Below are 24,803 nucleotides of genomic sequence, written 5' to 3' on the forward strand. Positions count from 1 at the left end.
TTTTCAATACCCTTGGCACTATGAGTTTATGTGACTTGTACATAAGTCCTTCAATACAGGATACTTCATCCCGAAAAGTCCAATAGGGACGTAGTTCAGGGGGTACGTCCGCTTTGTCCTCTGGCCATCCATCCAATACAATATCTTGTAAAATCTGGAGATCCTCATCTTTTGCTGTAGCCTCCTTAAAGCTGACAATGCAAGTTAAAAATTGTCCATTTGAGATTAAAAAAAATAAAGAAATTTCCTTTTTTCAAAATTTGTTTCTGAGACAGCCCATTGCGTTTCTAAGGACGGGCAGACGCCATTTTGTTTGAACTCTGCTTGGATACGAGACGCCTGCCGACCCCTATATAAAGCGCGTGAATCGACACACGTGCGCTCAGTCATGTACATATACACCTTTTCCACTGTGTATCACCTACTACATGTAATACATAAACAAAACCCCTTACCTGTAAATGTGTGTAGGGCTGGTTTTAGCAAGCAAACATGTCAACTCTTCTAAGCTGTCATTTAGATGTTTCACAAATTTTACTTTCCACACAAGTGAATAAAAATCCTGATAATAATCCGTCCACATATCTCCACGTATGCTATCGTACCCGGTGTACTCGACTGGCCACTTGCACGTGACCACCTGTCCCGAACAAGTGACGCTGCCATATGTAAACTACCAAAGGTACACGCATGTACATGTGCGTGTAATATCTAATATGTTGAAGTGTTTTATTAGCTCGTATTTGACATATTTTGGGATGCAGCTGACATTATTACTTCAATGAAACCTTGTCAGGTGAGTGCAGTATTTATATTTAGTTTGACAGTGTTATCTCCTATTAGAATTTCCGGGTTTGTTTACGTTATAATCAAAATGGATCTCGCACGTGGAAAGAAAGTATGAATTCATTCATTACTTTTAATTTAACTGTATATATCTGTATATGGTTCTTAGAAACTTTATTTGAGAAAACATTGAAAGTAATAACCATTGTTTTATCATTACGTCTTGGGTATATAGTGCAGAAGACCTAGAGCCGGTCATGTGTTAGTAATGTTACACCTTGAACAGCAAGCGTTCGACTGATTGCACGTGTGTGTGGTTCACGCGCTTTATATAGGGGTCGGTACCCGGTGTTGTATCCAAGCAGAGTTAAAACAAAATGGCGACTGCCCGTCCTTAGAAACGCAAGGGGTTGTCTCAGAACCGAATTTTGAAAAAAAAAATATTAAAAAAAAAACTTTATTTTTTTTTTTATTCTCAAATGTATTTTTTTAGCTTGCATTGTCAGCTTTAAGTTGTTGGTATTTCTCTGGTGAGACTGGCAGGTAGGCAGTTAGATGAATGTCATTTACTTGTAGCTAAGGGACTAAAACTTCCTTAGTCTCATTTAAGTAGGCTCGACTCAGGTGGTCAGCTAGAAACATAAGCTTTCCAGGCTTATAAATCACTTCAACGTCATGTCGTTGCATTGCAAGTAGCAGTCTCTGAAGTCTAGGTGGAGTCTGTAGTAAAGGCTTTTTGAAGATAGCCTGTAAGGGCCTATGGTCCGATTCCACCTTGATGTTGTCGCGCGCATAGACGTAGTCATAAAATTTTGTACAACCGTACACAATTGCTAAGGTTTCCTTTTCTATTTGTGAGTATCGTTGCTGTGTAGCGGTTAATGCCCTCGAGGCATACGCGACTGGCTTGTCATTTTGTATGAGAACTGCACCCAGCCCCTTACTGCTTGCGTCCACAGATAGGGTAAGTGGTTTATTACCGTCATAATACTGCAATACTGGTGCGGATGAGACCATGTTGACTAGAGTATTAAATGTTTTATCCTGTTCACTTCCCCAATGCCAAATTGTTTCCTTCTCTAGGAGGATCCTGAGTGGTCCACTGACCTCTGCTAATCTTGGCATGAACTTGTGTAGGTATTGAACAAAACCCATGAGCATTTGGAGTTCCTTTACATTGGTTGGTTTTGTCATGTTTTGTACCGCTCTGACCTTTTCAATGTCTGGTTTCACTCCATCTTGGGTTAATAAGTGTCCAACATACGTGACCTGTGTCTGTCCTATTTCACACTTGTCTAGTCCAAGTTTTACGTTCCACTGACGTGCACGTTCCAGCACTTTCTTAAGTCTGATATCATGCTCCCCTTGGTTGTTCCCCAAATCAATATGTCATCGATAATTGCTTCTGTTCCCTCAAGGTCGGAAACCACTTCTGATATTACTCTCTGAAACACCTCTGGTGCTGACTTCACTCCAAATGGTAGACGTGTAAATCTATACCGTCCAAATGGTGTATTGAAAGTACATAGTTTCGAGCTTTCCTCATCTAGTTTCAGCTGCCAAAATCCCGACGTGAGGTCTAGTTTACTAAATATCTTTGCTCCGGGCATCCGTGAAACAACCTCCTCGACTGTTTTCAAAGGAAAATGTTCCCTTTGAATTGCTCTATTTAAGTCACTCGGATCTATACATACTCTCAGCTTACCGTTAGGTTTAAGAACGGTCACCAGGGAATTGACCCACGCAGTTGGATCCTCTTGTTTTACAATCACACCGAGGTTCTCCATTCGATCCAGTTCATCTTTAAGTTTATCCCTAAGTGCTATGGGCACTCTCCTCGGAGGATGTACCACAGGAGTCACGGACTGGTCAAGTTTAATAGTGTGTTCGCCAGGCAAGCAGCCAAGTCCTGAAAATAGGTCCTCATATCCAGCGTCGATCCCGTCTGGTACATTGGGTGTCTCATGATTTATTGTGTATATCCGTTTTACAAGACCTAGTTCCTGACATGTCCCGGCTCTCAATACAGCTTGAGAATCTATGTCCACCACGTAGAATTTTACCCTTTGTTGTGGTTTGTTGTTGTATGAACACAACATATGTGTGGTTCCTAGACATGTGATCTGATGACCCGAGAATGAGCGAAGGGGAGTTTTACACGACTGAAGGGTCTCACTACTTAATTGTTTATAAAGTCTATGTGACAACACGTTACACTTGGCCCCAGTATCTAATTGGAATGTTACAGGGTGTTCATTGACTTTTACAGTCTCAATCCAGTCGGAAGTTCCGACGTAGTTTACGTTGTTTACATCCATATATTTGTGATTACTACCGGTAATCATTCCAACAAACAGTTCATCATCATCATCATCATCATCAGTGTCAATCTCAACAATATTGCATGTTTTTTGTTTCATGTGCTTACCTTTACTGGCTTTCGACAAGCACGCCATCGCAAAATGGTTTAATCCCCCGCATTTCATGCACTTTTTCCCGTAGGCAGGACAGTTTCTAGGCGGGTGAGATCTAGCACATTTCGAACACGTTTTCCCTCTGTTTTGATTAGAGTGATCTCCCTTTGAATTGTAGGTCGCGTTCGAGTGAGACTGATGAGTAGGTTTTGCTTTGTTGGTACTAGTCGGCTGTCTCTGGTTACCTTTCTTTATTACGTTTACGGTTTTCTCCATCTTTTGTAGTTGAGCTTTGGATAACTCATATGTTCTCGCGTAATTCACCGCAGCGTCAAGTGTTAGTTCTGATCCTTCATTAATGCATTTTTCTCGCACTTTATGATCCACTGTACCAAAGACTATCGCGTCCCGAATCATGTTGTCTTTTTCTTGATACGCACAGTCCCTAGCCAAAGTCTGTTAGAAACTGCTCGAAAGTTTCTCCCTCTCGTTGCGTTCTACACTGGAACTTATAACGTGAAAATATCTTGTTGGTCTTCGGGCGTACGTGTGTCTCGAATTTGCCTGTGAGAGTAGTGAACCGATTTTTTCTCCTCGTCCGTCAACGTCCATGTTGTGTATATTTCTCTTCCTTTCTCTCCCGACCATATCATGAGATAATTACACTTCCTCTTCTTCACTTTTCTTAGCTAATGGTCCTTTAAACCAAAATTCCACGTGGTTTATGAAAGCGTCCCTAGGCTACCACGAGGTCTGGTGCATCCCAGTTCATTTTTGGGGTTCCTTGAGCGTGTCCTGCATCCATATTGGATTCTTTATGATCTTGGATAACTTGTTCAACTTTTTAGATTGAAATCCAAGTCTTATCTTCCGTTTAGTGGACGATGTTGTCCGATTTAAACTTCTGACACCATGTAAAACACATGAACCTGGAGACATCTTGAGACTACGACTGCTTTATTTAACTTCTCACACAGGAGAGTTCCACTTTGATATCAAGTTGACAATGACAATACTTAAAATTATTTAACTTCTCACACAGGAGAGTTCCACTATGATATCAAGTTGACAATGACAATACTTAACTATTTGTAGCTCTAAAGAAGACACCATTTTCAGTCTAAAAGTCTTTTGAGCTACAATATTGCAGCTAGGGGTCGCCTATTGAAGGTTTTTATAGGACTAATGAAAGTGTAAGTGAACTTTTTAACGATATAAGCTTTTATTTCTATACATTATCTGTCAGATTAGATAATTCATTTTCCCTAACTTACACACAATCTTCATAATTCGTGTATTGGACAACGAAAGAAAAGAAGGCTAGTGGTCTTGTCTATGGCCATACGGTGCCAGGAACCATTGCTATCATCCTGTTTTCTAATAGGGAGCCTTTTGTCATGTGCATTAATTTTTTTAACATCGTTTGCCTATCTTGTAACATTATCGTTAAGATATGTTTTTATTGAAACAAAAAAAGGAAGGCATCTGGCCATGGGGTGCACCCAGACCCTAGAAGCTCTCATTTTCTGTCGCATTCCACTTTTTTCTTTACACACATTTTCTTAGGACAAATAAAATGCTTCTAGAAGCATTCGGCGTCAGTAGTGATCTTGTAACTGGCGTTTTGAAAGTACGCACACATTTGTGAATTGATAGTCGGATTTAATACAGGACTTTAATGCTGATTCAAAAATGTGAAAATATATCATTTACAACCTGGAAAACGAAGGGCATGGTATATAGTCAACCAGCGAAGACTCATGGCCAGCTACAATTCCTTCCACCCACCCCCTCCCCCTTTTCTTTTATTGCTAAGGATATCGAGATATAACCTGTCAATTATTCCATCGTGCCTGGATACAAGTATGTTCATGCATGTATGTACCACAAAGTCGAATACATTTAGATTTTAAAATGATAACATCAAACGGTAAAGGTAGGAAATGGAGTTTTCTGTCTAATTCTCACTCTTTATCTAATTCCTTAATTTTTTCCCTTTCTCCCTCTTTTTTTTCTTTCTTCCTTCTTTTTCCTTTCTTCCCCTCTTTCTTTTCCCTTCTTTTTCCTTTTTCTTTTTTTTTCTCTCTCCTATTTTAGGGGGGGCGTACGCCGGGTCCGCCCCCCCTGGGTCCGCCCCCCCCCCTCGGATCCGCGCCTGGTTTAAGCGAGTGGGACGATTGGTTCGCCCATTGTCAGTATAATGTGGCCGAGTTGGGTGCTGCCCTGCATGTATGGCGTTATGTGTGCTGCTGCCCCTATTGCATAATCGTAAAGGCGACTAAATTTAGGATCTTATCTTTTCTTTCTTCCTAACATCTCCCTTGCCATCACCTCACTTTTGGCCTACGGTTGAGCGCCTGCCCCTGTGAGCACAGGGCCATGTATAGTCTCTATATGAAAAAATAACCAGAAATACATATAAATAAACACAAGTGATTCATTGATCGCTTGCCAGAGATCTGACTTGGCAAATGGGCAAATCTAGTTCATTGATTTTCTCCTGCAAACCACTGGCTGCTTTGCCTGTTGATGCAGTTATCCTAACAAATTTTCTATTTTTTAAGACATTTGAAACTATTTTTGATAACAAAAATGTTTTTCCGGTACCCGGAGAACCTGTTATCAATAGATTGTGTCCTTTTTCGACCGCTTCTAACACACAAAACTGGGCACAATCCGTGTTTTTGCGGTTTCCCGTACTTTTCTTGACAAACCTCGTGACTTACCTTCACTTGATGCAATCAGTCCGAGAACACCCGAATGGCTTTTTTTTCAGTCCGGTCCTGAATCTCGTTCAGGTCAATGTCGCTGGTGACCCTAATCAAAATGGCACGAAATGAGCAATGCACGTCCCGATCGAAGTAGTACATGAGAAAAAGAGACGTGTGAACACTGGTATGGATGAAAAGATTGAACCTTTATGAAGCTATCGGTGTTATAAATACGTAGGTAGGTGACGATTAAGTATGAAAACACCGAGTTAGAAAAAATAGGTCAGATTTCTGGGAAGCGATCGATGAATCCTTTGTGTTTATTCTGTATTTCTAACTATACATGGCCCTGTGCTGTGAGGAAGGCTGTGGGTTCTATCTCCTGGCCGAGACACACCATAGTTCAAAAAGTTGAAGTTTCTGTTCCTGCTTAATACTCAGCATAAAGGGAGTGGGACGCCCGTTGTCAGTATGATGTGACCGGGTAGGATATGTTGCTTGGTGTCTTATGCGGTATGTTTCAGTGATATAGCACTATAAAAAGGGCATTAGTTCCACTATACAGGACACAACACGAACGTACCGCAGTCTCCCAATACACGTACCTCGCATTTCACACATGATATAGACCGCATACGTGGGAGGCCGTCCTTACATGACCCTGGCTGTTAATAGGACGTTTATTAATCAAACAAACAAACATGTTGCTTGGTGTCTTCGATGGCATGTGTCAGTGATATGTCCTGTAGGTTGGGCGTTAGAACTGTTACCGCTGCCCCTATTGCATGATCGTAAAAGGCGATTCAATTTAGGATCTTGTCTTTTTCTCTTCTTCCTAACTGACTTTATTCTTCCTAACGTCTTCCTTGACACCGCCTCACGTTTGGCCTTTTGTTGAGTGCTCGCCCCTGTGAGGTAAGCTTTGGGCTCTCCTCTTGCCGAGAAACACCAAAGTCTATAAAAGTGGTAGTTTCTGCTCCTATTAGCACTCACCATACGACTGGTTCGCCCTTTGTCAGTATAATGTGACCGGTTGGGGTGTGTTGCTTGATGTCTTCGGCAGCATGCTTCAGTGATATAGCACTATAAAAAGGGCAACAGTTCCGCTATACAAGAAGACACAGCACGAACATACCACAGTTTCCCAAAACACGCACCTCGCACTACACACACATACATGGGAGGCCGTCCTTACATGAACATAGCTGTTAATAGGACGTTGATTAACCAAACAAACAACAAACAAAAATCAGTGATATAGCACTATAAAAACAAACAAACAAAACTTATTTGTGAATAGACATCTGAAATAGCTACTTTAGTTATCAGTTTCGAGAAGTGATATCTATGCGAATCCCTGGACATTTTCGCAATGAAAAGGCCTTCGGGTAGATAGCGAACATTTCACTCTCGCGTTTACAATATACACAATCATATTTATATTGATATCATTTATTGAGCTTATCACCAAGCTCGAAAAACAATGTCGATCAAAGGTTTGTTTAGGTTTAGATAGTAATCGGTGAACATCATTACACATATATAAAACTTTATCGCCATACTGATACAGTTTTATATCACAGGGACACATCAACTGTATTGTACACCGTTGTGTGAACAGATGAGAAGACGTCACGAGGACCAAACCAGAAAACGTCAAGATATCCTGAATTAGTAATTTTGGAAACGACTTTTAGATTGACGGTACGTAAAAACAACAAAAAACCTGGTGTCTACCTAATCTAGTGTCTAGTATAAGAATAAAACCTTAACATTATCGATAATGACAAATTTCCAAGGCGCATATTGATTTATGTCAGTGATATGTCCTGTAGGTTGGGCGTTAGAACTGTTACCGCTGCCCCTATTGCATGATCGTAAAAGGCGATTCAATTTAGGATCTTGTCTTTTCTCTTCTTCCTAACTGACTTTATTCTTCCTAACGTCTTCCTTGACACCGCCTCACGTTTGGCCTTTTGTTGAGTGTTCGCCCCTGTGAGGTAAGCTTTGGGCTCTCCTCTTGCCGAGAAACACCAAAGTCTATAAAAGTGGTAGTTTCTGCTCCTATTAGCACTCACCATACGACTGGTTCGCCCTTTGTCAGTATAATGTGACCGGTTGGGGTGTGTTGCTTGATGTCTTCGGCAGCATGCTTCAGTGATATAGCACTATAAAAAGGGCAACAGTTCCGCTATACAAGAAGACACAGCACGAACATACCACAGTTTCCCAAAACACGCACCTCGCACTACACACACATACATGGGAGGCCGTCCTTACATGAACATAGCTGTTAATAGGACGTTGATTAACCAAACAAACAACAAACAAAAATCAGTGATATAGCACTATAAAAACAAACAAACAAAACTTATTTGTGAATAGACATCTGAAATAGCTACTTTAGTTATCAGTTTCGAGAAGTGATATCTATGCGAATCCCTGGACATTTTCGCAATGAAAAGGCCTTCGGGTAGATAGCGAACATTTCACTCTCGCGTTTACAATATACACAATCATATTTATATTGATATCATTTATTGAGCTTATCACCAAGCTCGAAAAACAATGTCGATCAAAGGTTTGTTAAGGTTTAGATAGTAATCGGTGAACATCATTACACATATATAAAACTTTATCGCCATACTGATACAGTTTTATATCACAGGGACACATCAACTGTATTGTACACCGTTGTGTGAACAGATGAGAAGACGTCACGAGGACCAAACCAGAAAACGTCAAGATATCCTGAATTAGTAATTTTGGAAACGACTTTTAGATTGACGGTACGTAAAACAACAAAAAACCTGGTGTCTACCTAATCTAGTGTCTAGTATAAGAATAAAACCTTAACATTATCGATAATGACAAATTTCCAAGGCGCATATTGATTTATATAAGAGTAAAAGTATATGTGCCGTTTTTTTTTTTATTAAGTTCGAGTTGGTACTGCCAGAAATTATTATCGAGACTTCTACAATGCAATAAGATGAGTGAAAACGGTCACACCAAGACGCTAATGTGTTGTTGAAATGTTTTACTTTGTTTGAGTAATTGCAGAGTGATTTTTATGTGTATGTTAGATAAGGCACAAAAACAGTGTGTCAACGTCTATAATGCATGATATATGTCTATTCATTTGAATGTGTTTCACAGCTTTATTCACCAAAATTAATAGTTTGCAATAGCTTGCTAAAAATAAAAATATGGCAAAATGTTCGCCCAATTACGGCATATGGTTAATTATCGGAGGGGTACATAACCATTTGAAAGAAGGATTACTCGTACCAACTTATTTCAAGTTTGTGATTCGATGTAACATATGATATAGCACTATAAAAAGGGCAATAGTTCTACTATTCAAGAAGACAAAACACGAACATACCGCAGTCTCCCAAAACACGCACCTCGCACTTCACACTGCATACAAGGGAGGCCGTCCTTACATGACCCTGGCTGTTAATAGGACGTTAAAATAATCAAACAAACAAACAAATGTTACATATGACAGATATATGTAGTTCATTTTTTTTTACTTTTAGATCAATATTTAAAACACTTTTCTAACGTTCTTACTGTGATAAAACTACCCTTACACTTAGTATCGATTAGAAAGTATACCGTTTCTCGATCCATACTGTGCCTTATGTATCAATATGTATATGTATGTGTTGCGATAAGTTGTAAAACTAAGCAAATAAAAGAAATCTTAATCTGATAACCTCGGTCCAAATGAAATGTAAAGATAGAATGTCGGTACGACGTTTTAGAACGCATGGATGAACACAATAGGTGTTGGCAATAATATAAAATGGGATACAATAGTTTTGTAATTAATTCATTTGAACGAAGGACGTCGAATTTACAAAGTATAGAATCTGGTATGTTTACATGGCATATCTCAAATATAATAAGTACGTTCACTGAATAAACCTAATAAACCAATGTATTTAGAAAATGTATCTGTTAAATTACGGGTGTATAGAGCCTACCTGGATTGTGTATATCTAGTGTATGTACACACACTATCTTATAAACAGATATGTTTATTATATATCTGGCATGTTCACTTCCTGGTGCAGATATAGTACACATCATCTGCAAATGTCCGTAACACATCTGGTATAATGATTAAGATTATGTTGAATAATGATAATATTGATTTGAATTAATGTAAGTTGCAATATAAATAACCTTTATATGATTTTCCCATCCATACCCATAAACAAGTTCATTTTAACAGAAGTGACCCAGTTACAAAAATGTCTTGTGCTAACATTTTTCATAATTTCATGTTCTCGATTTAAGATCCAATTTTGAGACTTAATTAATCTAAAACTCCATTAATCAAGATATCCTGTAGGGATATTGACTCCTATCAAATATAATATATGTATGACAAAGAGGAACACGTTTGTATAATTGTTTGCTCGTGGGGTGGGAGGGGGATGGTATCAGGAGGGCCGGCGCCCAATAGGGTAAATACAGGTTAATTTTTAAATGAGGAAATGAACGGTCAAACCTTTTTTCATAACATTTCGTAGCATAGTAAACCAGCGTGATCCTCTGGGCATCATGCTCTCATGCTCTCTTTTCACTCTTTTCAATCTCGCTTTCAAATATTGAATGTACATGGGGAAATTTTACTTCAATTATCAAATTCAATATGGTCAGTGTCTGCTTGTTGTGCTCAAACTGGATATGCAGAACTCAGGACCAATATGAACCTATAAGTTTAAAAACTTTCTTTCAAACGTCTCCTCTGATACCCTATCCCCATTTGACTCTAGGTTCTGTCCCCTGGCCGAGACACACCATAGTCCAAAACGTTGTAGTTTCTGCTCCTACTAAGTGTTCAGAATTTAGGGAGTGGGACGCCTGGTTTGTCCGTTGACAGTGTAATGTGACCGGGTGGAGAAGTGTGCTTGGTTTGTTGTGTCGTCGGCATGCTTCAGTGAGATAACACTATAATCTAAAGACACAACACTCATATACCAGTCTTCAAAAACACGCACCACGCACTTCACACAGGCAATACATCACATACGTGAGCCTGGCTTTTAATAGGACGTTTTTAAAAAAAATTGTCATGGTCGTATGCTATTTCTTTTTTTGTACGACTTATTGCCAAAAATAATGAAGCTTAGAAACATAACATTCGACCACCGTTTGTTAAAATGGATGTCACTGACATGCTTGCTTGTTTGTTTGTTTGATTAATTAACGTCCTATTAACAGCTATGGTCATGTAAGGACGGCCTCCTATGTATGCGGTGTGTTGCGTGTATATTATGCGAGGTGCGTGTTTTGGGATACTGGGGTATATTCATGTTGTGACTTCTTGTATATTGGAATTGTTGTCCATTTAATAGTGCTATATCACTAAAGCATGCCGCCGAAGACACCAAGCAACACACCCTACCCGGTCACATTATACTGACAACGGGCGAAGTAAAATTACATTATATTGGGCCAATAGTATTAACCGTGATCTCCAGATAACAAAGCAAGGGCCGAATCTGTCCAAGGCGCTTATGCCTGTTTGTTACAAAACGATTATATGGCTACTCCTCGACAACTGAATGGATTTCAGTGAAACTTGATGGCAATAATCCTTATACAGATGTGAGTAATCTAAATCACGTCATAACCATATTGTTAGATTTGTGTTATTTTATTTTAAAACGGCCGTTTGGACGACTGTTTTATTTGATATCGGAGCGAGTTACTCAACCAACCCCTTTCAGTTATGTACTTTGTTTCAAAATGATCAACCAGCTTTCCGATTACAACACTTGGTGGCAATAATCTTAGCAGATGTACATACTCATCAGATTCCCTCTAGACGTATGCCCCTTTGATACAAAAATAGCCAGCTCCTCTTTAACTACTGAATGGAGTTTAATGAAACTTGGTGATTATCATTATGAACAATGTATATGTCCGTTATTTATATTGAATATTATCTACCTCCTATTTAGAGTTATGTCCCTTTTTATAGAACTACTTATAACAGTAATAATCCCTGTAATACACTGCTGTAATTTACAACTGATTGTAATATGTATGACGTTTCACATATTTGTTGGCATACCGAGCGACAATTATTTTAGTCTCAAACGCTTTTCAGTAGCATACCGATAAATCACTTCCGAAGTGCATTTGAACATACTGAAATTGTGTGAAAAAGAAGCACAGCTTTTATAAGTTTTCATTCATCAAATCTCCTAGCTATATCCTCATATGTGAATGGTTAAAAGTGTGAAGGCACTATGGCTAACGTTAGTTATATATTATTGTTTTATACTTTGTAAATTGCGACAAATTATGCGTAAAATGTATATTTCAGGAAGTTCACAAGATTCACCATACCATTAGGTTAACTTACCAATTGTCATTGTTTGTCTCATTCTAAAGAACTCGATGTGTATGTTTTTGTAAGGTTGAAATCCTGTCACATAAACGCTCACAGTATCTGCTTTAGACACTATTAAATATATCGACACGATTATTTGGTGATAGAATATGTTCCCAAACCTGTGGACCTTTCCCTCAAATATGCTTTTCCTCGATTGTTTTGTCGAAACTTACAAGCTTCATATCAATTTACGACTCGTTAGTAATATCAGTCCTAGGATACATGAGGCTTACACACTGTTGATCAATTTTGTTCTACTCACCTGTGCCAAAGAAAGGATTTATATACTTGAAAATATTTGATTAAACTGGAGAGAAAGCCTTAATATGTATTTTCCTTTATTATCTAGATAAACCAAAAGATATACACAACCCACTCTTCACCTTGTACTTGTCGCCAACCTAATATTGACATCCATGGCATCTAAAACATCGACGATACGGGCTCAGTTACCAGTCCGAGGTAAAGGTAACACCAAATGTCACATACATAAAGACAATGACGTCCTCCTTCTTTGTCAGGATTGTAAGGTCCTGATCTGTTTGACGTGTTCATTGTCAACTCACAAGGCTCATAATGGCAGTTTTGTTGAATTATCTGAAATGGAGCAAAAATATCAAAACATCATTCTGGATTTTGTTAATAACACTGATAGAGTTTATATTCCGAAATTGAACCAGGAAATTACAACTTCTCTTGCAAAATTGGCTTCGTGCAAACCGCTGTCCGACATAATCCGTGAAAATATTCTGGACCATAGTAACCAATGTAAGGAAGAGTTGGATCTTATGACGGCGGGTTATTTATCGCTGTGTGACAAGATGGAGGTGGCGGCTACGGACCGCATCCAGACACACATTACAAACATGGAGGGCAGGCTGGCAATGTTGAGGAATCTCTCATCAGAGTGCAAACAGACTCTCCAGACAGGAACAGGTGTACTCGTGTATGACTCGGTATCAGAAATCCAGGAACTGGATACCGACATCCCGCCCACACCTAACATAAACTTGGTAGAGTTTACTCCAGGTAAGGACAGGCATGGATTCCTGAAAAAAGCCTTGGGAAACATCAACAGTCCTACTGACCGAACTGGGTCATCCACTGGTAGTCATTCTTACCAAAAACGAGTTGCCACACCAAAACAATCCAGTGATCAAATGTCAAAATTCCGTTACAATCTTCGCCCAATAGTCATGTCCAAGTTCTCGTATTCGGATGGCGTCACATCCATCTGCCCTACCTCTGATGGACAAGCATGGCTGTGTGACTACGGCAGTGACACAGTGAAGCTCGTCAACATCGAAGGTAAAGTTCTCCAAACAATACAACACTCCAGTAACATAAGACACATTAGTCTGGACCCCACCACAGGTCGGCTGTGGTTCTGTTGTAGGAAGGAGAGGATTGTATTTGAAGTATCTACGTCTTCTATACCAGTCACAAGGTTCACTACAGAGGACGATCCCTACAGTTTGTGTGTGACGAGGGAGGGTCGGGTTGTCGTGGGTACTGGGAGCAGAAAACATGGGTTCAAGGTGATAATGTACACAGCAGATGGCCGGGTGTTACATACAGCCAGTGTAGAGAGGTCAGGGGCGGGGTTTATTCAGTGTATCACTCACTGTAGTGTTATAGGTAACATAGCTGTAGCTAGCTGTAAACACATCAGTGGAGACTACCATAGTCCAAAGAACTACAGACGGCATGTCATTGTGTACAACCAGACACTTCAGGACCTGGTCAATTATCGAGGGGAAGACATACCACAGATTCGATGGAGTTCCTTTAGGAGGTTTATAACACCAGACAAGTTTGATCCTGATACAGTCGTGTATGACAGTAGAGGTAATCTCGTTATTGCTGACAGGTCAACGAACACAATACAACTGATCAGTGGAGCTGGGAGGTACATAGGAGCATGTCACACATACAAAGGAGGACATCAGGCAGTAAGTGTACAGAAGGATGATGTGGTGTGGGCAACATGTGATCGGGGGTTCAAACTCCTCATGTATTATAGCGACTGAGGACAGGGATGAGTAGGTATACTTAGGCATTGAACGTCTTTCAGTTTGCATTCATGACCAACATGAATGCAAACTGGACGGAGACAAATTCCATGAAGCGCGCTTTCATGTTGAATTTGCCTCTGTTCTTCCGTCTCCCTTGACACTGCCTCACTTTTGGACTTTTGTTGATCTCTCGCCCATGTAAAGTACGCTCTGGTTTCTGTACCCTGGTCGAGACACACCATAGTCTATAAAAGTTAATTTCTACTCCTGCTTAATTTTCAGCATACAGGGAGTAGGACGACTGGTTCTCTCGTTGTGAGTATAATGTGACCTGGTGGGGTGTGTTGCTTGGTGTCCTCAGCGGTATGCGTCAGTGATACAGCACTATAAAAAGGGCAACAGTTCCACTATACAAGCAGACACAACACGAATATACCGCAGTCTCCCGAACCACGCACTTCACGCACGCTACACACTGCATACATGGAAGGCCGTCCTTACATGACAATAACTTTGGTTACAATTTTGATGAAATCGCAAGGAATTTTGCATCTATAATTAATTTATGGAACAGCCGTTTTCCGTAATCACTTGCACGACAATTGTAACGTCACAATGATAATGACGTCATAATAATCGCTTGAAGTTTGAGTAGGTAGATAGAAAGATGATGTGGTGTAGGTATACTAAGTGTTAGATACAGTAGAGTGGGGAACTCCTCAAGTATTATAGTGACTGAGGACAGGGACGAGTAGGTATATAGAAGGATGATGTGGTGTGGGTATACTTGAAACAGGAGAGTAAGGCTTAAAACTCCTCAAGTAGGTATATAGAGTTATTATATTTAGAATATGAAATTGTGTTTCGTTTCACAATTTGATATTGATAACATTCATAATATGTAATAGTACAGAATGATTACTTAACTTGGACAACACGCTAGGCCTTTACTAGTCCTTTCTATGAGATCCATTCAATTGAAATGGTATAATATTTATCTATGCTTGTAAGTTTTAGATAATTGATTTATATATTGTAAATGGAAAGTGGAGCAACAAAATAAAGAAATGTTAAGATTTAAGCATTGGTCTGCATTCAGTTGGCAGTTATAGGGAGTAAACTATTCAACTTGCCAACTAGACAATGGCAAATGCAATAAAGCGCACTAGCCTAGGCAAGGTATGAAAAGAAATCCATGAAAAACTAGAAACAATTTTATTCAATGACACAAAATTCAATACCGCTCAAATTCATCGTTCTTTATATAAAGAGCCACATATTTGTGTACCAAGGAAGAAAAACAAATATGTAACGTTTGAGTGTATTTTTGTATAGGAAATATGATTAAAGATATGTTTTAGTAGTTATTGATACATTTCAGTCAACTGTATGCATAATCTGTATGTTGCAGTAAGTCCATTTAATATAAATGATTTCAGTGTTTTGTCGTTGTTTTATTTATTTATGTATTTATTATTTTTTGATGTGTTTGTTCGATAAAACGGAGCAATACATGTAGCCGTTGAAATGGAATATAAAGCTTACAGTAGAAACTAGAAATCAATGTGATACCCTGTTTCTTAACATAACTTCCAATATTGAAACATTTATTTTTCTTTACTTTCATGCTCATCTAGATTGACTAACTTGTATTATTCTTTAATGTGTTGTTAGTGCATTTGTTATTTCCCCGTTGACAATACACAAAGCTTGTTTATAGTGACGCGTTATACAAGTCAATAATAAATATGATCACTTCTTTCAGGCAATTCGGTGATTTATTTTTACCCTTAAACCATCTGCATATATGTATTATTGGTTTCCTTTGGATCGCGTTAACATTTTCTAGTCATTTTATGTTATTATATTTCTTTGTCATTCTGAAAAAAGTCTGTATCTATGGAAAAGTGCATTATGATACATGAATGCGGGTCATGAGTTATCTCCCGCTTTCTAGTCTCATTACAAAAAGGGCTGTGTGCTGTGGCTAATACTTTGCTGTGCGTTCTAATTTCCATCTCGTATTAACTTTAGCAGATATGTAAAAACAAAATTTCATTTTTTTTGGTGAAACCAAATTTGGCCAGAAATTTCCTTGGGGGAAGGGGAACAGAGTTTGTATATAAGGGGCGGTGCCCATTAGAGGAAATAGAGGTAAATCCTTTTAATCGCTACTAGCCATAAAGTTCTGCATGGATTATAAAAAAAAATTGATCAGAAACATCCTTGGGGATTGGGAACAGCACATGTACAAATTTTGGCTCTGAATTTCAAATTACTATTACATATGTGTCTGTTTCTAAGTACCGACATGAATAGTTTTGGAACAACAAGATTCATCTCAGCGTGAGTCATGAAAGCTCGAAGTTACATGTTCAGAACATTATCAAATTGGCACAGCATGTGTTCGGTAATCAGAATTTAGATTTGCAGCTAATAATTTGTATTATTTTATTACTGCAAGTTTTTCGTCTCTAATGTTGGTTCAAATTAAATATTGGTTTTATTTTGACCTGTGTTGTTTATTTTTTGTCTTTTTTTGCCCTTCTATCAAAGAGGTATGGGTCATATCGGCCCGTTACGATCTTAAAGTGACCATTTTCAAAATCCAAATATAAATATCAAAATGTTATATTTCTGAGTACATACTTGTATGCTAAACATGAAAGATATTTTCCTAAACAAAACAGACAAAATAAAGAGAAATATTTTAACTAGAAATTATCTAGATGGAGGACTAAAAATGATAAATATAAAATCTTTAATTGATGCATTGAAACTTACTTGGATCCGTAGACTTTACACAACAAAAAGCAAGTGGCATATATTTTTAAGTTTATAAGCTGATAAACTGATTAATTGTGAAACTGAATACATTTCCAGCTGTCAACAAAACTGTTCAAATTTATTCTGGAAAGACGTCTTCTTGGCCTGGAAGAAATTAAGTTATCAAGAGTCAATGGCCAGCCTGATGTTGAAATAAAAAAACCTATCTGGTATAACAATAAGATAAAGATAGGAAATAAGTCAGTTTTTACAAAGATTGGTATTAAAAGGATGTCATTATCAATAATGACATGATTAAACATTATTCCTCTATTCACTTACGAGGAAATTACACAATAATTCAACATAAGAACAGACTTTCTAAAATTTCAAGGCATTACAACAGTAATAAGAAATTACCACACTCCAGATATATCCAATACAGTGTTAAGCTATCCATATATACCTAAAAAAAATTGACATTTTTCTTAAGCATAAAAAGGTACCAAGATTTTTACAACCTCTTAAATAGAAATGCTACAATCTCTTCCGGGAAATCCAAATGGAATAATTTATTTAACTTTGATGATGATATTTGGACACAAATATAAAACAATCCTTTTGATGCACCTAAAAACTCCAAACTACACTGGTTACAATTTAGAGCCAATCAACATATTTTAACATTCAATTATTTCTTGTCTAAAATTGGGTTTGCTGAAAGTGCTAATTGGTATCGTTGTAATACGGAAATAGAGACAATACATGTAGGACATATGTTATGGGAATGTATAGAGGTGCAGAATATTTTAATTAACTTTGAATCCGTATTAGATAGCTTACTCATCCCATTCGCCTTTAACAAAGAAACATTTTGGGTGGATTTTCTGATTAACCAATACTACATAATAGGGTAGACAATGTAATTATTCTATTATTAAAACAATACATATACCGCACAAGATGGTATCAAGAGAATTTATCAGTATGTGCCTTAACTAAACTTATAAAGGATACATACTTCACAGAAAAATATACTGCAGTCAGCAAAGGTGACATTCATATTTACAAATTAGACAATGTCGAATGTTTGGAATAAATGGAAAAGCTTAATCAATTTGTAACCCTGGTTCAATAACTTTAAAAAGGAATATTATCAACTAGTAAATCATGATTAAACATTCACATACGCATGCAATATTACCAGTATCTTCTGAGATCATTCTTTCCATTTCTCTCTTCATTTAATAGGCCATGGGCTAAGAGAGTCCCACATGCACCCCCCCCCCCGAAACCTCCAAACCAATATTTTTCTGAACCCTTATCACCCACTGATCACAAATCATTATGTTAACATTATATAAGTTGGGATGAACTTCCGGTTATGACGTCATCAAGATGGCCAACATCTCGAATTTCACTAAAAATTGAAAAATAGTCATAACATTGACATTTTTCGACTGAAGTAGACAAATGAGGTACCAAAATGACCATAATAGAACAACAAATACATATCAAGATCACATAATCCAATATATGTAGTGATTTTTATGCAGGAAACGAAAAAATAGGATATTAAGCTCAAAAATGGTAATTTTTTAGCAAATATTTTTTCATATATGGCTAGACGCAGCAAAAATGTTTCCCAACAGCAAACTATTATTTCTAATGAGTTTTGAACACTTACTAGTCAGTTTAAACAACAAAAAAACAATGTTTACATTGTATAAGTTCCGGTTATGACGTCATCAAAATCGCGCCGCCGTTTCGAATTTCACTAAAAAATGACAAATAGTCATAAAATTGACATTTTCCAACTGAAGTTGAAAAATGAGGTATCAAAATGACCACAATAGAACAACAAATATATATCAGAACCAAATAATCCATTATATATGTAGTGATTTGTACGCAGGAAATAAAAAATAAGATTTTAAGCTCAAAAATGGTGATTTTTTAGCAAATTTTTCATACTTGGCTTGACGCAGCAAAAATGTCTCCCAACAACAAATTATTATTCGTAATCAGTTATTTAATCTCTTATCAATCAGTAAAAATAATAGCAAAAACAAAAATATATAGAAATGCAAAAGAGAATTATTGTTATACCATCATTTGGTTTACAAAACATCACCGGGTGCGTATACTGGGCATATGATATAATTTCCTTAGTATAACATTGATAATCATTATCATTATGCGTGCTTTCTCGTCAGAGTGTCCTCTTAGATGTGGATGAACTAATGTGGCATTACATTACCGGGTTACCACCGTGGTTCTAACTTGTCAACCGTTCATGGCCAGAGTTAACATCAGGAACATCGGATTCAGGGATGTGGGAGCTCTTCCTGATTCCAACCCAGTGATCCACATATCGTATATGATGTTCCAGACTTCCCCGGCATGATGGAAAAGACACCAATCCACATTCTGAAGAGGTTTGAGTTGGTTCTCTTTAATTCGTATAAAGCATACTTCCTCATTCAAATGTGAACCCTCAGTGACCATAGATGTCACAAGTAGATTCTTTGAGGTCATAAATGAGGTCTGCAGTGAAGTTCCACTTTTTGCCAAGTCAGGAAAGCCCCGAAGAGAAATTTTCTGGAGAGTCTTCAATGGTCTCTTTTATGCATACACCACATTTGACACAAGCAGCACCTTCAATGGAGTGGGAAAAGTCAAACCGGTGAAAAACATTTAACAGTAATGGCCTCATAAATGACCTAAATGATATCACCTGTGCTATTTACGGTCGTATGAGAGTCCATAAGGTTAATGAATGGTACTTTATACGAATTATGGAGCTATGTGCTAAGGAGAACCAAATCCACTATTCGAAAATTTTGGATGTGGTGTAATTTCAATTAGGCCGGAGAAGTCTGAAACAGCATATACGATACGTTCGAATCTGAGTGAGATTCCACATCTCTGAACCTGTTGTTCCTGATATGAACTCTGGCCATGGATGGGTCATGAAAGATGACAGTCTAGAACAACACTGGTAATATAGTGTCACATAAGCTCATCGACATCGAAGACGTCGCTCTGGCTTTCAACGAATTGGATACTGATATCTTGATTACTCTGATTCGGACTGCATGTACCAGCTGCCAGACATGCCGAGTCTCTTCAGTGGATAGAACAGTGAGGCGAGAAAGCACCCACAATTATAATGGTTATCATTGAAAACCAGTGAAAGAAATATGTGACACTGTAGTAACCATTTGATATTTTGCTTATCCTATGCATAGGAAATAAACAATGAATGAAAACGTTTTTGAAACTGTTAATGATATTAACGGAAACACGGGTTTAGCTTAGGTCACATTTGTTACGCTATCAGCAGGTGTTGTGCTCTGATAATTATTTTTGAGACGCTGCTGATCTACAAAATCTCAAACATGAAAATGGATTATGTTAGGAAATTTTGAAGTTTGGAAACTGTAACTTGTCCAACCTAGATATTCTGTCAACTTTAAATGATTGTTTTTCTACTTATAAATCGTCAATAGTCAATGTTTTATTTAAGGAAATTATAATAAACCAGGAATCTGTGGTGTCAGCGGTTCGGAACTCGAAAAATAGCATATGCCCATTATACGCACCCGGTGATGTTTTGTAAACCTATTGAAGATGTAACAATAATTCTCTGTTGAATTTCTATTTTTGTTGTTGTTTTACTGATTGATCAGAGATCAATTAACTGATTACGAATAATACTTTGTTGTTGGGACAATTTTGCTGCGTCAAGCCAAGTATGAAAAACGTGCTGAAATATCACCATTTTTAGCTTAAAATCTTATTTTTAGGTCAACTGAGACGAAGTCTCAAGTGACCTATTCTAATCGTCTTTTGTCCGTCGTCATGCGTCCGTAAACAATTTACATTTTCGACTTCTCTAAAACCGCTGAAGCAATTTCAATGAGATTTTGCACAAACCTTCTAAGGCATAAGGCCAATCAAATTGTGAATTGTATGACCCTCACCCGCTGGGGGCTGTGGGAGGGGCCAAAAGGGGTAAAATACTCTTCATAAGTTGAAAGGTCTCAATGCCCTCTACAAAAAATGTGAATTATATGACCCTGAGGTCTCATGTTTCCCCCGGGGAGGGAGTTAAGTTTACTATAGTTTGTATAGGGAAAACACATTTTTGAGCATTATATGGTCATTTATAATAGGAAATTAGTCAATTGTTGTCAGAATTATCCCTATGAGATGACTATTGAATCCTATTAACAAATTTCCCTATGACTAACCCCAGGGGCCTTAGGGGCCGGGCCAAAAAAAAAATAAAGATCTTAAGGCCCTTTACAAAATGTTTGAATTTCATGGCCCTGGGATCTCAGATTTTTTCCTGGGGAGGGAGTCAAATTCACTATTGTTCATATAGGAAAAACACATTTATGAACTTTCTTTGCTTAGTTTTAATAGGAAATGAGTCAAACTGGGTTAGAATTATTAGCCTAAAATAGCATTTTAACACCATATCCATATTGGTCCTGGCTGACCCAAAGGGACCAGAGGGGTGGGGCCAAAACGGGTCATAAATTTCAAAAATCTTCTGAATTCACAGGTTTGATGGAACAAAACAATCTTCAAAGATTAAAAAGTGAAATTTACATAATCACTGACACTGACTGACTTCTAGTTTGGTTTTGTTATTTAACGTTGGCAAAGCAAATTGGAATTTTAAGCATAAGGTTTGGTAACATAATACACCAACTATCAAAATGAGAAACAAATATTAAAAATCATAATACGATGGTTCAACTGTAAAGTTTGTTCTAATTCGTAAATACTTTTTACAGATTTGAACCAACTTTCTGTATCAGGTGATCGTCAAGGCCTCTTGGGCCTCATGTTTATTTCCTGCGTACAATGTTTTGGTCCTGATATGATATGAAAAAAATTGCTTAAAAAATTGCTAAAAAATTACCATTTTTGAAATTACCATTTTTGAGCTTAAAATCCTATTTTTTCGTTTCCTGCGTAAAAATCACTGCATATATTGGATTATTTGGTCTTGATATGAATGTGTAGTTCTACCGTGGTCATTTTGATACATCAACATATATCAACATTTTGATTTGTGATCATTGGGTCATAAGGGTTCAGAAAAATATTGGTTCGGAGGTTTGGGGAGGGGGTGCATGTGGGACCCTCCTAGCCAATGGCCTACATGAGCGTCCATCGTCCGTCAACAATCGACTTCTTCTCTATAACCGCTGCTCGGATTTCAACAAAATTGATTGGGCTGAGTAGCCAGGGGCCTGAGGGGCGGTGCCAAAAGGGGTCGATTTGGATTTGGCTATTTCCATATAAACGAATTCTCTGAAACTAAGCATGATATAGCACCCATAATGCAATGGTACCATCCTTATAGGGTGAGGATTCAAAATTGTACAAATGATGGGGCTGACCCCCGGGGGGCCTGAGGGGCGGGGTCAAAAGGGGTCAATTTGCCTATTTCCATATAAATTACTTCTTCTCTGCAACTAGTCATGGGATAATACCCATAGTGCAATGATAGCATCCTTATAGGGTAGGGATTCAAAATTGTACAAATGATGGGACTGAGGGGCGGTGTCAAAAGTGGTCAAATTTGCTCTTTCCATATAAACGACTTCTTCTCTGCAACTAAACATGGGATTACGCTCATAATGCAATGGTAGCATCCTTATAGGGTGGGGATTCAAAACTGTACAAATGATGGGATAGACCCCCGGGGGCCTGAGGGGCGGGTTCAAAAGGGGTCAATTTGGCTATTTCCATAGAAACGACTTCTTTTCTGAAACTAAGCATGGGATAGCAATCATAATGCAATGGTTGCATCCTTATAGGATGGGGATTCAAAACTGTATAAATGATGGGGCTGACACCCAGTTGGGCCTGAGGTGCGGGGTCAAAAGGGGTCAATTTGCCTATTTCTATATAAATTACTTCTTCTCTGCAACTAGTCATGGGGTAATACCCATAGTGCAATGATAGCATCCTTATTGGGTGGGGATTCAAAATTGTACAAATGATGGGACTGTGTCAAAAGTGGTCAATTTTGCTATTTCCATATAAACGACTTCTTCTCTGCAACTAAACATGGGATTACGCTCATAATGCAATGGTAGCATCCTTATAGGGTGGGGATTCAAAACTGTACAAATGATGGGATAGACCCCCGGGGGCCTGAGGGGCGGGTTCAAAAGGGGTCAATTTGGCTATTTCCATATTATCGACTTCTTCTCTGCAACTTAGCATGGGAGAACACTCATAATGCAATGGTAGCATCCTTATAGGGTTGGGATTCAAAATTGGACAAATGATGGAACTGACCCCCGGGGGCTGTGGGTAGGGTCAAAAGGGTACAATTTGGCTGTTACCATATAAACGACTTCTTCTCTGCAACTAAGCATGGAAGACACTCATAAGGTGGGGATTCGAAATTTTTACAAAGGGCTGACCCCCCCCCCCCCCCCCCCCCGAGGCCTTAGCCGCTGGCCAAAAAGGTTAATTAGACTACTATATTCATATAAATTACTTCCTCTCTGAACCTATTATTGGATAGCATATAGCATATTTGTATGATATCTATAGCATCATTATATGCTTGTGATTCAAAATTGAACAAATTTTAGAGTCAATTTTGCTAATTTTTTCTAATCGTAAAAGTCTTTGAGATAATTACTAAAAAAATTCATGTGAGCGATAAAGGCCCTCTGGACCTCTTGTTGATGACAAGCTATTTCGTGAAATCTTGCTCAATGAACTTCGGGGGGGGGACTTTTATATACTCCTCGTATAAGAAAAAACAGCAGAATATTAAGGAAGATCACCTTAAGAAGGTAATTTAGGCATTAGAGGATCAAGATGAACCAGATTTAGTTGATATAGAATTTATAAAGAAAGAATGAAAATTGATAGAGGAAAAGAAAATTAAAGGGAGTATTGTTAGATCTCGAGCTAAATGGATTGGAGAAGGGGGAAAACCTACCAATTATTCTTTCAATTTAGAAAATCGAAATTTTACGTCTACAATTATACCAAAGTTACAACTAGATGATGGGAAAGTGATTACAAACCAGAATGAAATTTTGCAAGAAGTTTCAAATATTTATAAAAAGCTGTATGATTCTAATAGCAATCTAGAAGATATTAATTTAGATAGCATTTTAGAACCATTTTGTGTTAAAAAACAAGTGATATTGATTCACAAAAGATTGGGAGTTTAATAACACTGGAAGAAGCTGGGAAAACTTTGCAAAATATAAAAAATAACGAAAGTCCGGGCATAGATGGTTTTACAGTTAGTATCTTGAACGTACAACTTAGTATCTTGTACATACAAGATACTAACTTGTACGTACAAGATAAATAAAACTTTGTAGTGGCCGTAAAACGCCGCCGTAAGAGTCTGATAATTGTTTTAAAAACATATATGGAATTTCGTCTGGTCCAGCTGACGAGTCCTTTGATTTCTCGAGGGACTCGAGCAGTTCTGGTGACTCGAAAGGCCTACTGTAACTTTCAGTATTGAAGGATTTAAGATTTAGACGTCTCTTTTCCTTCTCTTTTTATATTATTTTTGTATTTTTTTTGGAATGATTAATGACGAATGAATTTTCAGCACAATTTTAAGCAAAGGCGTCAGCTTTTTCGGATTTTGAAGAAAAGATTTTATTTTTGTTAATGAGGATGG

General features: G+C 37.9%; 2 protein-coding genes across 3 annotated transcripts in view; both read left to right on the forward strand.

Moving 5' to 3' along the window:
- The window catches only part of LOC138322819 (uncharacterized), a 63,513-nt gene that overhangs the window by 12,244 nt on the left and 26,466 nt on the right, over positions 1 to 24,803 (forward strand). The window lies entirely within an intron of this gene.
- Positions 8,558 to 16,859, forward strand: LOC138322817 (E3 ubiquitin-protein ligase TRIM71-like). Its single transcript, XM_069266941.1, has 2 exons — positions 8,558 to 8,700; positions 12,682 to 16,859. Exon 2 carries the CDS (start codon positions 12,749 to 12,751, stop codon positions 14,360 to 14,362), a length of 1,614 nt encoding a protein of 537 aa, XP_069123042.1. The 5' UTR covers positions 8,558 to 8,700; positions 12,682 to 12,748; the 3' UTR covers positions 14,363 to 16,859.

The sequence above is a fragment of the Argopecten irradians genome, chromosome 5 (genome assembly GCF_041381155.1).
Source record: "Argopecten irradians isolate NY chromosome 5, Ai_NY, whole genome shotgun sequence".
NCBI lineage: Eukaryota > Metazoa > Mollusca > Bivalvia > Pectinida > Pectinidae > Argopecten > Argopecten irradians.